Raw genomic sequence first — 16,577 nt, forward strand, 5'->3', positions numbered from 1 at the left:
ATTGAAAGAATCAGTGCCAGCTAAAGAACAAAACCAGCACACACACAAAAAGCAAAGGCACAATCAAAGTCTTGGCATACTGAGAGTCATACTTGGAATCAATGAGTGCCCTTTCTGAGATTTAAAATCATTGCGGATTGGCATAACTCAATATTTAAGTTTGATTAGTGTCACTGGTGATTTTAGGTGAAGAGATAGTTATATATTTTAACAATGGAATGACTATAATGATTAACAATGAAATGATAATTTTAGAGTTAATCAAAAGGGGAATCCCATGATAACTTTCAGTATGTAGGAAGTTTGCCTCCTCTATGTTTATGCAAAGAACCACAGTGGCAGCAAGAAATTTTAAAGTGAAAAGCATTTCATTTGAGAGAATAAGAAGTGAGATTAGTACTAGTTCTTGCAATTAATTCTTTGAGAAAATATGAGGGATTATTTCTCTTCTTCCCAGAGAAGACCTGTTTGCTTATGTCTATTGGAGACTACATAGGAACATTAAAATAACAATATAGAGAAGAAGCTCCTTGGTCTAATCACCTAGCAAACAAGCTAGCAGTTACGCTGTCTCGCACTCCTCTGCTTCAGATTCAGAAATTCAGTTATGCAGATGAATGATGCAACTCTGCAAGTCTTTTAATTACGTATTTTAGAATTAAGCTAATCAAATTAGTAAGAATAGCTATCAAAGAAAAAGCTCACCCAAGTAACCAGACTCTTCTCTCCTCGAGGCATTGCACAATCCACTGGTTTCCTTCCGGTTAGAAGCTCCAAAAGAACAACACCAAAGCTATACACATCACTTTTCTGTGTCAGTTGACCAGTCATAGCATACCTGCATCAGAGTGACAAACCATGGCTATCTTCAATTTCATGCTGCCGAACTTTAGGAAAAATGTGTCCATTTTTATGGATGACATAACATTGAAAAAAATATTTATCTAAGTAGGCTCATGAAAGCTTTGTTAGTTGATAGACAATAGTTTTGATATTAAAACAAAATAAAAAACCCAAAGTTTGAAGTAGACACAAAAAGGCCAAAAGTAGCATAGTCTTCACTATGTTAGTCGAAGATCCTTGTTTGCTCTTTTATCTTAGCTAAGCCATTCAAGCATCCACAATGACCATGGATAATCATCCGTAATGACAAATTTAGAAAATCTTCTGAAGATTGATATATTGTGCCAAAATATATTATTCCCAAGTGCCAAAAACTCGCTGCTATATATGTGCGATCCATTGTTCTGGATAGGATCACCAAAAATGTAAATGATCATAGTAATACATTACCAGTCTTTCTCGTAAAATTGGTTCAATCTAGAAAAGTTCGAACCTCAAGAAGATTGAAGGACATTTCTACAACCTATACTATAATTTGTGCTTAAACCTATATTATAATCGGATAACACATGGAATCAAGTATCCGAAGCAAAATGCAGTAATTCTTATAACTACGAGTGAATTCTGTGCACTACACAGAAGTTCCATTTTATAAGTGAAGGAAAACAACTTTTCCATCACTTCTTTAATTGGATAAAGACTCCTACTCTACTTCCTATATTTTTTGATGTAATTCTATTTTCAATTGCTAAAATCTTCATTTAGAATCTGTAATGACCTAAAACCTCATCCCAAAAGGCCAGTCAAGAAACTATCATTCAAATTTCTTGATCCTGTATGAGTATCCAAGATTTTCTTAACACACAATCGATATAAGATTAAGTACATCCACATATGGGCTCTCACATAATAACCCCGATTTAGTCCTTAATTTTCTCGCTTAAGTTAAGAGTTTAAATTCAGTCAAATTCAATCAGAAATAATATAATCAGCTCACAGTCTCAAAGAGCCTGTGTTATGGTGTTCTTAGTCTATATTGGGTTATGGACCAAATCTATTTAGATATCATTTGTAACAACCTAGGAACTCATCCAAAAATACTAGCCAAAAAGGTATTATTTAAATCTTTTTGCTTTATATAAGTACCTAAGATATCTCCAGCGCACTGTGGATGTGAGACTAAATGCATGCCTGTGCAAACTCTCATTGAAACCCTACTGATATGAAGCATATCATACTAAAGGAAAAAGAAAAGGAGAAACTTATGGAAGTCCTATAGCGGTTTTCTACATTCATAATCTAAACAAGTGTAGCAACCTTTCACCGGGGGCAAAAATGAAATCCTCCTCCATTCGTATGGTCACCCCATTTCCTCTCCCCTTCCTCATTCCCTCTTCAGTTGCCTTCTCTCATACTTCTGATCTGCAATACCTATGGTTTCAGTTTCTCATTCTAGCTTAAAGGAATGTGCATTCCTCACGTAAATTACAATCACCACCTAAAAATGATCTTGAACCTTGTCATCTAGTACTCCAAAACGTCCTAAGAAATCCCACTCAAAATCTAATGCATTACTTAATACTACAAGCAATTTTGAAGTTATTTCATATCATCGCTTTCTTTACAGGATGTAAAGTAGATGTCAAGTAGACTGTGCAGGTTAGAAGCACATCATATAATAAAATGTAATCAATTTAGCACTTGTGCAATTACTCTGGTGCATGATAACCAAAGGTTCCCAAGACGCGGGTAGAATAAAGGCGAGAGGCCGTATCAGGAGCTTGGTTTAAAAGATTGAAGTCTGCAATTTTTGCTTTGAAGTCCTGAAATAAAAGAACATTGCTGGATCTGATGTCCCGATGCACTATGGAAGGCTCAACCTTCTCATGAAGATACTCCAACCCCATTGCTGCATCCAATGCAATTCTTACCCTCTGTTTCCAATTAAGCAAAGGACCAGGCTGTGCACCACGAACACCTTTTCTACCTGTAGTTCCAAATATTGACTAGAATGTCAAACTTGTGCATAAAACAGCATGACATACTAGAAAAAATACTAGCATCAGAAGGAGAGGAAGAAACTAATGGAAAGGGCAAACACCATACCATGCAAATAATCATGTAGAGAACCCATAGTTGCATACTCAAACGTCAACAAACGAAAATTTCCCTCGACACAATAGCTTAGCAGTTCAACATAATTCTCATGCTTCAATCTTGATACCATAGAGAGCTGACATCACAATGGCTTGATCAGCTCTCAAAAGCCAAAAATTAACAAAAGATAGAGAAGCAACCACACTGAAATTTCAAGTCTTTTGTTATTTGCTGGAACTGAAATATAGAACATGTCATGTTACCTGGTTCAAAAACTCAGTATTCAACTCAGGATTGGATGGTGTATCGAGCTTTTTTATTGCAACTTCTCTGTTGCCGTTTAGAACTGCCTTATATACTCTTGCATGTGACCCTTCACCTACCAAAGACTGCAAGCTGAAATCATGAGTCTTTGCTTTGATTTCATTTAAAGACAGTGCAGGCACTGTAATAAGAGGTAGCTGATCCCTTTCTGGTTCACTTTTTTTTGAAGCAGAATGTTCTGAGCCCTTTTCTGTACCTGGAGAACATTGAAAAAAGAGGGAAAAGTTACAATAATAATAGCAACATAAGCAACAAGAGAAGGAAAACTAATTTCTATTGTTTTTTAACAAAGTAAAACTCCATTGCTATTTTTCATATTAATTTAACTTCTGCTTATAAGATTTACCTTTAAAAGGTTTGAGCAGTAGTTTGTCATAAACCAACATAGAATTGCTTAAATATTATATAAGTTGCACCTTAAGTACTATACTACAATATGAACTTACATGTTAGAAATTGTGCTTCGAAGAAAATACAGTTCCCTGTATTTTAATAGGTCCTTTTTCCCTATCTATATTCTTTTAGGGTCCATTTGGATTGCAATCAAAATCAAAATAGGAATGAATTAGAATAAGAATCAGAATAACCATATTCCCCAGCGTGTTTGCTTTGTGATTGGAATCAAAATCGGAATCGGGATGGAATTTGAATATTAGGGGAGAGCTCGGATTTATTTTGAGGGATTGAGGCATTCCCATTCCCTCTCGAAATTGGAATGATGAAGGGACTTCCCCCAATCAAATAATTAGAATGGGAGTCACTTCTTACCATTCCCATTTCAACGCCCAACTTCCCCAACCAAACATGCCCTTAAAAGTCTAAGAAAATTTTGTAGGGTTCCTCACTCAACTGCATGAGCTTAAACTTTTCTTGCTACCAGTTTGCCATCCATGAAACACAGACTTTCTCTCGTCAAAGACCGAATTTTCTAGGAATTAAACAAATATAAGTGGTTGACGTCAAGTTGAGAGCAGTTTTTATACCATTCTCAAGTTTTGATGGTTCTCTACCCTGATCCATGTAGCCAAATCCAAATAGATAGGACAATACTTGTTGGTTGGTTGATCACAAATTGTGACGTTTTTAGCATTGTTATGAAGTTCTTTATATGCACATGTGATGGGAGTGACACATTTTAATTTAGACTAATGATTAGTTCAAAGAATTGTGTTCTCATTGATTGTGTTCAGTCTATATTTTGAAGTAGAAGACACCTGCAGCCATTAGGTGATCCCTCTCTGTAGTAGTTCATATTTAATTTAGTATTCTCATTCTTGGTATTATGACCTTGAACTTCTTCATGTATACACCTTCAAACAGAGATATAAACCCTCAAATTGTGCTATCCTTTCTTTGAACCCAATCTCAAGTTGAATCTTTTGAGTTACAGTGGCTTAATTTCTTAATTTACTTGCAGACATAAATCTACATATAAATATCATTAACCATCCTCCAATAATAACTATACCTGGAAATTAGTGACGATATGATCTATATTAGCACAATTATTGCATGAAATAATAACAATAGATATCCCAAAGCAAACTTGAATTGTACAAAAAAAATTATCAAGCATTGCTGGCCAACTATAACACCAATAAATCAAAATTTATTTTTTCTACATTTTCACCAAGTGCTTCAAAATGAAATGGATCCTAGTTCTTTCATTTAAAATTATGCATCTTTAAAAAATTGAAAAATCGATCCCCTCCTTCTATTGGTAGGGCATTATGAATTATATAGTGAGAGAGAGAGAGAGAGAGAGAGAGAGAGAGAGTGGCAAACATAAGACAATGTGAAAACAATTGTGAAATGGAAAATAGAGCTTACCACCTGGAGCACTTATACTGCTCCCACCTAAAAATCATACTGCAGTTAACTTATATTTTAGGTTAATATCATATCTCTTCCCATGCATGTTGCCATGTCCCACCTGTTCCCTACATTTTTTTTTTGGTAGGTTGCTCCTTAAAACCTTAATATTTGCTATTTATGCGTATCTTTCAAGATAACCCTCACTTCATGAGTGATATGTGGCCATGTGTTAACCTAGATGCCAAACATAACACCTATCTCATATATAATCATATTGCGGAATCATACAGTATGAAAAATCTAGAACATAAAATTGATGATCTCTTTTTTTTTTTTTTTTTTTTTGAAAAATGATGTGACTTGTTTAATAAAGGATTGGTAGTTCTAATGTCACCCTAGCTAATTATCAGTCAAAAGAAGAACTTACATAATCATTCCCAAAATGATCTTAGAACTCTTAACTGACTAAAACAATGTGTTTAAACAAGTGAACACCCACCCTAGTTGACTGAAGTATAATTTTGGGATGGACCTGCATGTTTTGTTCTTGTACTCTCCTTTATTGACCCATATTGACAATAAATGTCAATCAAACGGCTGGATACAAAGCTGGTTGCATCATTCAACTAATAAATTTAGTTCATTATCATCTGGCCTTAAATTATTTGGCCCAATAATTACTTCATGTACTACAGTGTAAATAGGATTCCAAAATCCATATTGCATGAATTTATCAGTTTGTACATCTCTATAGGAGAAGAAACTAACAAGTTAACATTCGCAATGAAATCCTTATTTACTTGGTTTAGTTTTCTGTTTGAATCTACTATCAGATCTGTAATACTGAGGTAAGATGAGCAACCTATATGACTTCTAAATAAAGTTTTCAATAATAACTGCTGGATACCATTATGTGTTTTGCTGAGTCCCCTCAATTTGGAACACCATTAGCAACATCAACACAAATAGCCTAATCTAATGCTCTATAAAATTCTTGCAACAACATGGAAGACAGAAATAAAGAGAACAAGGTGTGGTGGTTATAATTTTATTATTTAAGATGTCTCTCCATGTGCAAAAATTTCTTGAAAATTTGTGAAATGGGTTTTGAAGAATAAAATTGTCATTCTACAACTCATCGGTGTTTGAATGTAGTGGAAAAGAAAAGGTCAGGTTAAATCCATTTTACTCTAAATTGCAGGTCTTTTCTTTTAAAGAAGAACTTGATACAATACTCTTTACTTCATTATATGTTCCTCAGACCCTGCAATTTTGTCTCAGAGTCTTCAAAAAAATTAAAAAAGAGAAACATTAATGTGAGAGGCAGGGTTCTTTCCTCCCATATCAAGATTAGCTAAACCTCAAAATGGACACATGGCAGACTTACAATCAATACCAATACTTGTAGTTCACTCACGACAGAAATGCTATAAGTCAATCGCATGACTTCATCTCGTAGCAAATCAAGGCCAGCCATTTGCCCATTCCCTGGTTAATTTGCCACCTCCAGAACTTGGTCACCTTTTCTTTTGATGTGTAGAAAAGAAGGAAAACTGTATTCTGGAAATAACTACTTCTATTCACCACCTTAGTAAAAACTAACCAGAACTATGTGCCATCTTCAGTCAAGACAGACTCAACATAATGTCATGGCATAACAAGCATAAAGCACAAAAACAAGCAGCAAAGAGACAGTACAAACTTATGTTCACAAGCTTTGACCATTTTATAAGCATAATATTCACAAAATTAATTCGCATTGTGAATGCTGAAAATCCATGATGAATGAGCATAACAATTTGGATGAGCAGATATGTAAAAAATGTAATTTACATCTTCCCTTAATTTGATTTTAAGTTGCACCATGTTTCTGCTGAAATATTTCACCGACCTAAGTTAAACCTTGCAAACAAAGTAAGAATGCCGCCTGAAGAATCAAGTGGTGTCAAAGAAGCATCTATAATCTAGCCATGCTAAGAGACTAAAATTAGACTACTATTTTGGTTCTAAGCTTCTCCTTCCAACTAAAATGGTTGTGTCCGCAGTAATTTTTTCCAGTGGTCTATTTGGTATCATGGTATATTGCAAACATTCCTCAAGACCTTTTCCAGTTTCCTGTCGTAACCATTATCTCTATTTTCCCATCATTCGTTCCATAGAACATACTAAATATCAAGAACAAAGAGGGTATAACAGATAAATAAAATACTGCCACAGCTGACGGCTATTATTTGGAGTATAAATAAATATGCACCATGTTCAAAAACTCAGAAGACAAATACATGAAAGAAATATAAAGACAGATCCTAAAACCCAACAAATATTTTGAGACAAATACAACAAGATCTACAGAACTTTCTTTTCCAATCATTCCATGATGCATCACGTAGAATGAAGTGCAATAAATTCAGATTGTTTCAGTTGTCTGCAGGGAAAACAAGTAATCATAAAAGAAGCAACTCGAATATAAAAACTCTAAGAACTAAAGCAAAATAATAATAATAAATAATAAAAAACAAAAAAGTCAACTCACCACTAAAGCACTCCTTTGGAAGTCTCAGAATTCCATGCACATTAGGATGGTTGGACCCATTCACCTTACTGCACAAAATCCATCGATACAACTTCCCACTCTCTCTCTCTCTTCTATATGCCTCCTTCAAATTCTCTAGAAGTGAACGCAAAGCACGGATAGAATCTTGTGCATGTGCCTGTAGATCAAAAATAATTCAAACCCAGCACATAACTAGCAGGTATCAAAAACTCAATCTCAGATCTCTAAATTTAAAAAAATAATAATAATAAAATAATAAAAACACGCCAAACTAAAATCATTATCCAAAAACAAAGGAAACATGGTGCAAGACCATTCAACGTGTATCTTCCCATGAAACAATCGTACAACGTGACCATAATAAGTAGATATTTCAGTTTCTTGGCAGTAAACAAGGATTATAAACAAAACTATGAAACTATTAAAGGATCAGGAAAAAAATGAACTCACTTTAAAGCCACGTCGTTTACTGTCTTCCTCCATTGCATTGGAATATATATGGATGAAGGCGGAGAAGGGGATACAAAGAGACTAGGATATGGGGGAATAAAAGAAGTTTAGGTGTGATTGGAATAAAAGAAAACACGAGAATAAGGAGAGGGTAAATTCGAGGAAGGCAACTCTGGCCGGTATACTCAAGAAAGAATCCCGCATTTGTTGGGAGGCAGTCTCAAGGCGAAGCGAGTTAAATCTGAAGTAAATCCTGGGTGGTGCTTAAGGAAATCTTACGTGAGAAAACTCAGTTAGATTGTAATCACGAAGAATCCCAACCATGCCGGGAAGTCCACCGGTTTTAAAGCCGGCTTCTATGGGTTCTGTTGGTAGTTTGGATCAAAATATCAGCATTGTCCTTAAATATTTACAGAAATTAATTCCTAGAAGCAACTTAACACTTAGATCCTTCTTTTGATTGACATTAGATGTTTAGTCCTTACTATTTTATGTTGAGTCCTGCATACTGCATACATATGTATAGGTTAATATCTTGCATGCATATAATTGTTTTCCTCATGCTTATTAATTTCTATACACCCTAATATCTATGGCGCAAACATTACATTTAAGCATGTGTAGGACCACAGACTAAATATTAGATGACCATTTAAATTAAGAGATGGTATAAAATATTTGACCAATAGGGAGCCTCATAAAGTGACCGTCAAAAAAGGACCAACCCAATGACAATTACCTTAAAAAAAATAGTGCGACATGTGTTTATTAGGGATGCAACCAAACCAAGCTAAGTCGAATAACTGAAAGCTCGAGTTTGACTCGACTCTAAATACTCAGATTCAAAATTCTACTCTAGATCAACCGAGCTTTAATATTCCAAGCTCGAGCTCGACTCGATAAAAAATAAGCAAAATTTGAGATTGACTCGACTCGAATATCAACCAAGCCATACTTGAGCTCGAATAATTCAAGCTCAAAATCGAACTTTAGCCTACTAATAATATTTATATTAATATATATATATTATAAATAAAAATAATATTATTAAAAAAATATATAAATTTGAGTAGGCTCATGAGTTTTGGAGCCGAATATCCTACTATTCGAACTCAACTCGAAAAGCTACTAAAGTTTGACTCGGCTACTCGAGCTCAACTCAAGCTCGATAATAATTGACTCGAGTCGAGCTTAAGTAACTCACGAGTAGCTCGACTTGTTTGCACTCCTAGTGCTTATCAATAATTCAATTGATTCAAAAAAATTTTGATGGGTACCTTTGGTAGAAGTTAAGACTAAGAGAGATAACAAAGTGGATTAACATGAGGGATGATTAAATAGAGGAGCATTTGATATAGGGTGATGATTCTAAGATCAAATATGATATGGTTGAAAGGATTAGATGTTTGGTCCTATCATGATGATCCTGTACACTAATAATTCTAAATCATCTCCACATCCTCAAATGACTACTCAACTCAGTGATGAAAGATCTATCCTTCATAATGGGTATCTAACATCATCTGAGGCAATGATTTTGGATTGAAATTTAGAAACAAAAATATCTTTAATTAGTATAGTGATAAAAATTAGTATATTAATATATCATTAATATATCATGTTCATTAACACTATATATATTATATTATATTGACATTATATATATATTTATAATGTATGATATTATAATATTCTATTAACCATATTATCATCATATTATTATTCAATTTTATTTTTAAATTATAAATAAAAATTATTTATGAAATTATTTAATTTATTACTTCTATTTATATTATTGTTCTAATTAAAATAAATATTAATATTAAAATAATAATATATTATAAGTATAAATAGAAATATTAATTTTACAATAACAACTAATATATTCTTATAGTATTAATAATTTACAGGACTAATAAATATATTTTTATAAATATATTAATAATTAATATATTAACAAATTATTATAGTATTTTTATATAATTATAGGTATGTTTTATCACTTTATGTAATATATTTAGAGTAGTTTTGATATTATATAGCCAGTGATCTTAGATTCTATACCAAACATATTACTTATGGATTTTAATTACTCACTGAAACCAACGTTCATTGAATCGTCTCAAATCAAGTAGTTCAAGAGGTTCTGAGCCATACCAACCATAAATGAAGATGGTTCGGCTACTCAAATCAAAATACTAGACGAGGGAAAGAAGAAAAAGAGGAAGAGAAAGGAGGAGAGAGAAGAGAGGATGACGCTGGCAGTGGCCCATCGAAGCCGTCAGAGAGCCACAGAGGCCTCTGTAACTCGATGTCGCCCAAAAGAATATTTAATCGAGAGCGATAAAGAGAGGAGTGATAGTACCAAAGGAAGATGCAATCAGTGGAAAGACCGCTGTGGCCATCGGATGATGGAAAATACAAGGACGGAATGCTACAGCCGTGGAACAGGGGTGACTGTCTCTGTTCATTATATTTTTTAAAAAATAATGATGAATAGTGAAGCCGACAATGAGTTTGCTAATTTCATTTAAGTAAAGCCAATAAATTTATTGTTGACTTCATTATTTCAGAAATTTTTTAAAAAAATCAAAGAAATAATGAAATCAGTAATGAATAAGTCAGCTCCACTTAGATAATTATCTCTATTTCATGCCTGCGACGCTATAGGCCACGATTTCATTATCAAGCGACTATAGAGGCTCTCCGATGGCCTCTCCGCCGGCATCTCTTCCCTCTTTTCTTTCCTTCCCCCTCTCTCTCTATCTCTCTCTCTCTCGATCGAGATTTGGCAGAGAGCGGAGGCCTTGACAGCCCTCTGAGCATGCCCACGGCCCACTTGTGGCCACTACCGACATCTCTTCTGACCACCCTCTCTCTCCCTCCCCTTTTCTCTCTCCTCCTTCCCTCTTTTTCTCTTTTCCTCATCTGTGATTCTCTTCTTTTCTTCTGCAACGGTTCACATCAGTCTGGTCTGATATTAATTCATACCAGTGATCAATCGGTATGGTTCTTGATTCCAATTTGATAATCTTAATCATCAGGGATCAGACTATGCCAAGATTAGGATCAGCAATGATCCCATTTGGATTACCAAATACCATCTCAGAGGTTAGGAGGAAAAAGATAAATTTATTTTTGAATTTTAATGGGTTGTAGTTTTATGGGAGAACCATGTTTTCGCTTATATTCATGTGTATAGTCTATTTAAAATATAAACAAAGTAGCAATAACTATTTCTTTTAAAATTATGCATTTTCTTTACCTTAGAACAAATGTGACAAGCCATAACTCTTTTTCAATAAGGTGAATCGCATAGCTATGATTAGCATTCAAACCTAGGTCAATAGTAACCAACATCCAGTGACTCTTCTAACTCAACCAATTATCACCCTCAAAAATATAATGTTGCTAGCATTTTTAATACTTAAATATTTCTTTCCTAAGCGAGAACACTAGCAACTAATAGGAATAATAAAAACACACCCTTTCATCCATGATGACCCTGCCATGTGCGTATTAATAAAGTGACATTCGCATCCATATTCATGCTTTGAATCTAATTCTGGAATATTATTTGTCCTCGTATCCAACTCAACTATATAGCTGATACATAGTGGATACGCTACTTTTGGGATATAGTATACATATCCAAAAGCTTGATCTGGCAAATCAAGGGAATATTATATTAATGCACTCAAATTGACCACTTTATTTCATAGCTCATGCATCATAGATCAAATGTCACTAAAGTGTCTAAATTCATATGATCATGTGGATTATCTTCGAGCGTGCAGGTCAAGAGATGCCCATGCTATATGGTCCTTTATTTTTAATTATAACATAGGTATAATTTTAATTAACTATCATGATCTGAACGAGCTCGGACTGAGATGATGATGAGTTTAGACCCTAACTTTCTAGAGTCATTAATTAAATCCAACATTTAAAATGTTGAAGGGAATAGTGACTACCCACAAGCATTCATCTTTAATTTGGTCATTTTTCTTTTTCTTCCAGCATAGGCAATTAAAATTTCTCTACATTGATTGATCAAGAAAATTAAAATTAAGGAATAATCTTAGGTGCTCAAACTTCATTGTTGTTTTGGCACCATATGAGAAATATTATGTATTTCATGAAACATCAATCTTTTGCTCCCTAAATACATCAAAATATCATCATTAATTCTATAAACATTGCCCTTTTTATTCACTTATATTTTTGGGTGACATGTTACACATCATTTGCGTTTGTTTAACTAATTCACAAACCTATATATGGTATCGTAATACATTCAGAAACAGATTGATGATGCCAAGATATAGATGCAAAAGTTATTACGTCTAGGTGTATAGATTACCGTAATTATACTCCTTATGCTAATCCTGCAAGCAATCGAAAAATAAAATTTTAGGCCTTAATAGAAAATCATTAGCACTCTCGTTTTCTCTAAATGAAAAATTTCCTTGCACCAATCCATATGAGAAAAGGTAATAGATATACTTGCAGAATTTCATGCCATTACCAAGTTTCTAACCTTCTCCTTTAAAATTTAATTTTTTAAAAAAATAGTCATGGAGGCAGATGGCTGTTATCCATTGCCACCAAGACTGAGTACATTTGTAGTGTGTGAAATGTGGAAACCTTGTATTCCTTTTTTTCATTTGTTAGAAGGGGCCCAGATTTCATAGAGTATACCATGCATCAAATACTCCTGAAGACCGATGAAGGCCATATTTCCATCTAGGTCACAAGTACAGCTATCCGAAGACTACCAACTTGGCAAGCTAACATCTTCAAAATAAAATTCTTTCTTACGTAGTTCACTCGCGTATCTAGTGGTATACTGGATGCAAATAACCCATACACATCCATGCTTCGTTTCATGAGTTTCACCCATAATACCACTTTTGATTAGCATGCTGGACAAACTCCTTGATCAATGAGCAGCCCATATAATAGACTAGGTAATGCTACAATTGTCACATCTCTCCTTTTCTTTGGAAGGCTCTAAGTTTGAGCTTTAGGTAGCTCTTCTCTATCTTTCTCACAAAAGCAGCCTATTTATTAATTACAAAAGTGCGGTTAGGATGCTAATGTAATCCGTAAAATTATTAATTGTAGATTGACGGCCGTTTGGTTCATGACATGTGTCGGAATCGGAATCGGAATAGGATTCAGAATGGGCACATCCGCAATGGTGATTGGTTTGTGATCAGAATCTAAATCAGAATTAGAGATTTGATTTTGGAAGATTGTGGTATAAAGTTTCTATTTTTTTTTTAAATTAGAATGAAAATAAGATTCTCAAAATTAAATAGTCAGGTTGAAAGCCATCCATACCAAACATATCCTGAAAACCTAGCCTCACCTCGATTTTGGCTGTTGTTTTTTCCTACTTGCACTTAGATCACAACCCTCATGCTCACTTCTGTTTCTGATGACTCAAATGTTTTAATCAAGTCATAATCATTGCTCCCATATCTGCACACAGATTCTTTAAGAATAGAGCTATAGGCTTCCATTTTTTTATTCTTGGACTTGTAGATTCCCTTGTACTGTTGAGAATGTTGATTTAAATCAACAGGCATATGTAGGTGATTCGGTAAGCTTGTGATGTGAACCACACCCTCCTCCACTCTATACACTTGCATGCAAAATGGATGGAGGACACACCATAAGAGATAGAGAGAGAGATCATGGATACGTACCACTTGTACATAGTTTTGGGCTACGTGGATATATATAGATTTGATTCTCCTCTATACTTTAATTACGGAAAGAAAGATCCTGAGCTAGTAGAATTTAGACAAGTAGACGCTTCCATGCCATTTGCAAAAGGTTCACAATATATTCCAAGACTATTCTATCCATAAGCTGTTCATAAAGCTACCTACATCATGTCCATCAAGATATTGTGATGAAAGGATCAACTTCTATCGAGATCATCCGTACCACACTTTTTAGCAGAAAAAAGCCATAATAATAACGCATACTCAAGGAATTAAAAAGATTGATCCATGGCACGCTACAACCAGGTTAATGACCCTACATTAGCCGTAACTAAGCCCCATTTGATGACGATTGAAGACCAACCAGATCTGGCCTTAGTGAAATGCCACCAATTTGACAAGATCTTTGTGAAAGGAGCTGGCTTTAACAAGTCCAAAGAACAGATCAGACCCCTCAAAAACCATACCCATGGCAATCTTGAACATAAGCTGATAAAGTCATGGTAATATGTTATATAGGTCCTGACAGCTAATACATCCCTAAAATTGACAAAACCAAATGCTAATTCCTGTGTTTGCTTGTGAGGGGCTGGCATCAATCATAAAGTATTGGAAAAATAAATATAATGTAATTTCAAGGATCATAAAGGGATTTATTCAAAAATATATCATATTGGCAAATAAATATTTAGTAGACAAGAGCTAGGGTTTGGAAGTTAGCTAGATTGTGAAGACACATTTGTGACTTCAGTCGATAAGTAGATTGAACCACTCGTGATGCATAGGATTTACACCCTCCAATAACAAGTAAAGGATGGTGAATATGTTGAATCGATATCTTATAGTTGCATACGATATTTTCAAAATATCAAAAAAAATAAGAAAAAAATTTTTAATTTAGATTTTTATTTATCAATTTGTCTAAGACAATGCACATAATAGAATAAGAGTCTAAATCTATAGAACAATTAGAGATATATTCAATTCAGCAGATAATAGTTTCCACTGAATCCCCAAATCTATTTAACCATATACTGGGAATAGCCTTCATCAAAAAAAATAGCCTTTTATAGAAACCCAATCCAAAAAATATGAAATAATTTATCATTTTATATAGTATTTTCAGAATCTATCTTCTTGAAATTGAAATAGCTCCCACCAAAAGATTAGCTTTTAAAACTATTTTAAACGAGTCAAACTCTAATTGCCACAAAAGAAAAAAGAAAAAAAATTAAATAACTCAAATTTAAAAACAAAGTCAAAAACATCATACATCTATATAATTGCATGTATCTTGTCTTAATCATTATCGATACACATACTGCAATATGACATATCTAGATATAGGAATGTGTCATCAGGATTGGAACTTCAACCTCTCCTTTTGGAAGATGGGTGATAATAAGCAAAGATAAAATCGGTTAGCTACTTTATTAAAGTAAATACACATAAGTCAGACTCAAATTAATAATTATAATTAAGTCTCCATAACAATATCATTTTCATATATATTCGTGAGTTTAATTTAGTAAACTAAAAGAAGAAATAAGTTAACTGCCCAAAAAGACACAACTACGAGATCCAAACCAAATTCCAAGGACAGCTCACCGAGCCACTCTCCGCCTGCTTTAGCCTTTCGGTTTGTTACCACTGCGTGGTCGTTTCTTGGCCTGTAATCCTTTTTTTTTTTTTTTGACTTCTGGGCGTCACGCATTCCAATGGAAGATGCCCGTGCCATGGCTCACGCGCACCTTTATTCTTAGTCGGCACATTTATTAATTTTTTTTTTGCAAAGTTAGTTGATAGATTCTGTTCCTTTGCGTGCATCCATTGAACATCTTTTCTCACCCTTACCACAAAATTCTTGTGTCCGGTCACATGCACGCTCAGCCTGCCCCACAACGGAGAAACCTACCATAAAGCTTAAGAGATTGAGCTTTTCTCTTTCTTTTTTTTTTTCCCTTTTTTTTTTTTTTTTTTGCTCTCAATTTCATGCAAAAGATCTTGCAGAATGTTTAGGTGGGCAATCACCGTCCTCTCCTTTGCAGATGCAAGCTAGAATACTATGTGACCCTCGATCGCCATCATCAAAAGATGAATAATTATCAAACAATATGTGTTGTATATGATATGGTACGTGTTTATGGACCGTCTCATTTGATGGCCATCCGATGGCTATCAAGAATTGCATAGCATTCTGTAATATGGCATCTATACTCATAAATGGAGAGGAGGGACATAAAAGCAAACTCTAAAATCCATCCAATAGCCGATTTGGTCACTAGACAAGCCGGAGCAATAAAGGTTAGGGTATAAGCATCGCAATAATTTTATTGGTCCAATTGCATGCATTGGCAAGCCCAGCAACAAGACTTATAGTACAAGATAGTACAAGATAAGTTGGTCCAATTGAATTATTGTCAAGGTTAAGACCATCGCCCAACCAATGCACTCTTTTTCTTTTTAATTTGGAGAAGTTTTAGCAGTTGTACCCCCACCACCACACTTAAAAAACAAACCTAAAAGGTATAAAAAAGGGCAAACAACAAACTAAGCTCAAATTAGGTCCCCCCTAACTTAGGTTAACAAACCAATCTCTTTAGCGTGCACGTTTCCTAGAGCATCTCTTGACTAAAGTGTTGAGAGAAAGTTCCTAATAAATTTAATATGAAGAATTAATCTTTGCGATCCATTTGGCAAGAGTATGGTGGAGATACCTTTATGTTTGGATTACAAAGTCTTTGAGAATATATTGTTTC

At 34.3% G+C, this 16,577-nt stretch overlaps 1 protein-coding gene across 1 annotated transcript; it reads right to left on the reverse strand.

Annotated features, from left to right (window-relative positions):
* Positions 1-555: 555 nt before the first annotated feature.
* Positions 556-8,407, reverse strand: LOC105051614 (PTI1-like tyrosine-protein kinase 3). Its single transcript, XM_073243007.1, has 7 exons — positions 8,363-8,407; positions 7,613-7,790; positions 3,204-3,460; positions 2,950-3,076; positions 2,557-2,830; positions 706-838; positions 556-582 (listed from the first exon to the last, which is right to left on the reverse strand). The coding sequence occupies exons 1-7, from the start codon at positions 8,405-8,407 to the stop codon at positions 556-558; spliced, it is 1,041 nt and encodes a 346-aa protein (XP_073099108.1).
* Positions 8,408-16,577: the final 8,170 nt, after the last annotated feature.

Source organism: Elaeis guineensis, chromosome 9 (assembly GCF_000442705.2).
Source record: "Elaeis guineensis isolate ETL-2024a chromosome 9, EG11, whole genome shotgun sequence".
Lineage (NCBI taxonomy): Eukaryota > Viridiplantae > Streptophyta > Magnoliopsida > Arecales > Arecaceae > Elaeis > Elaeis guineensis.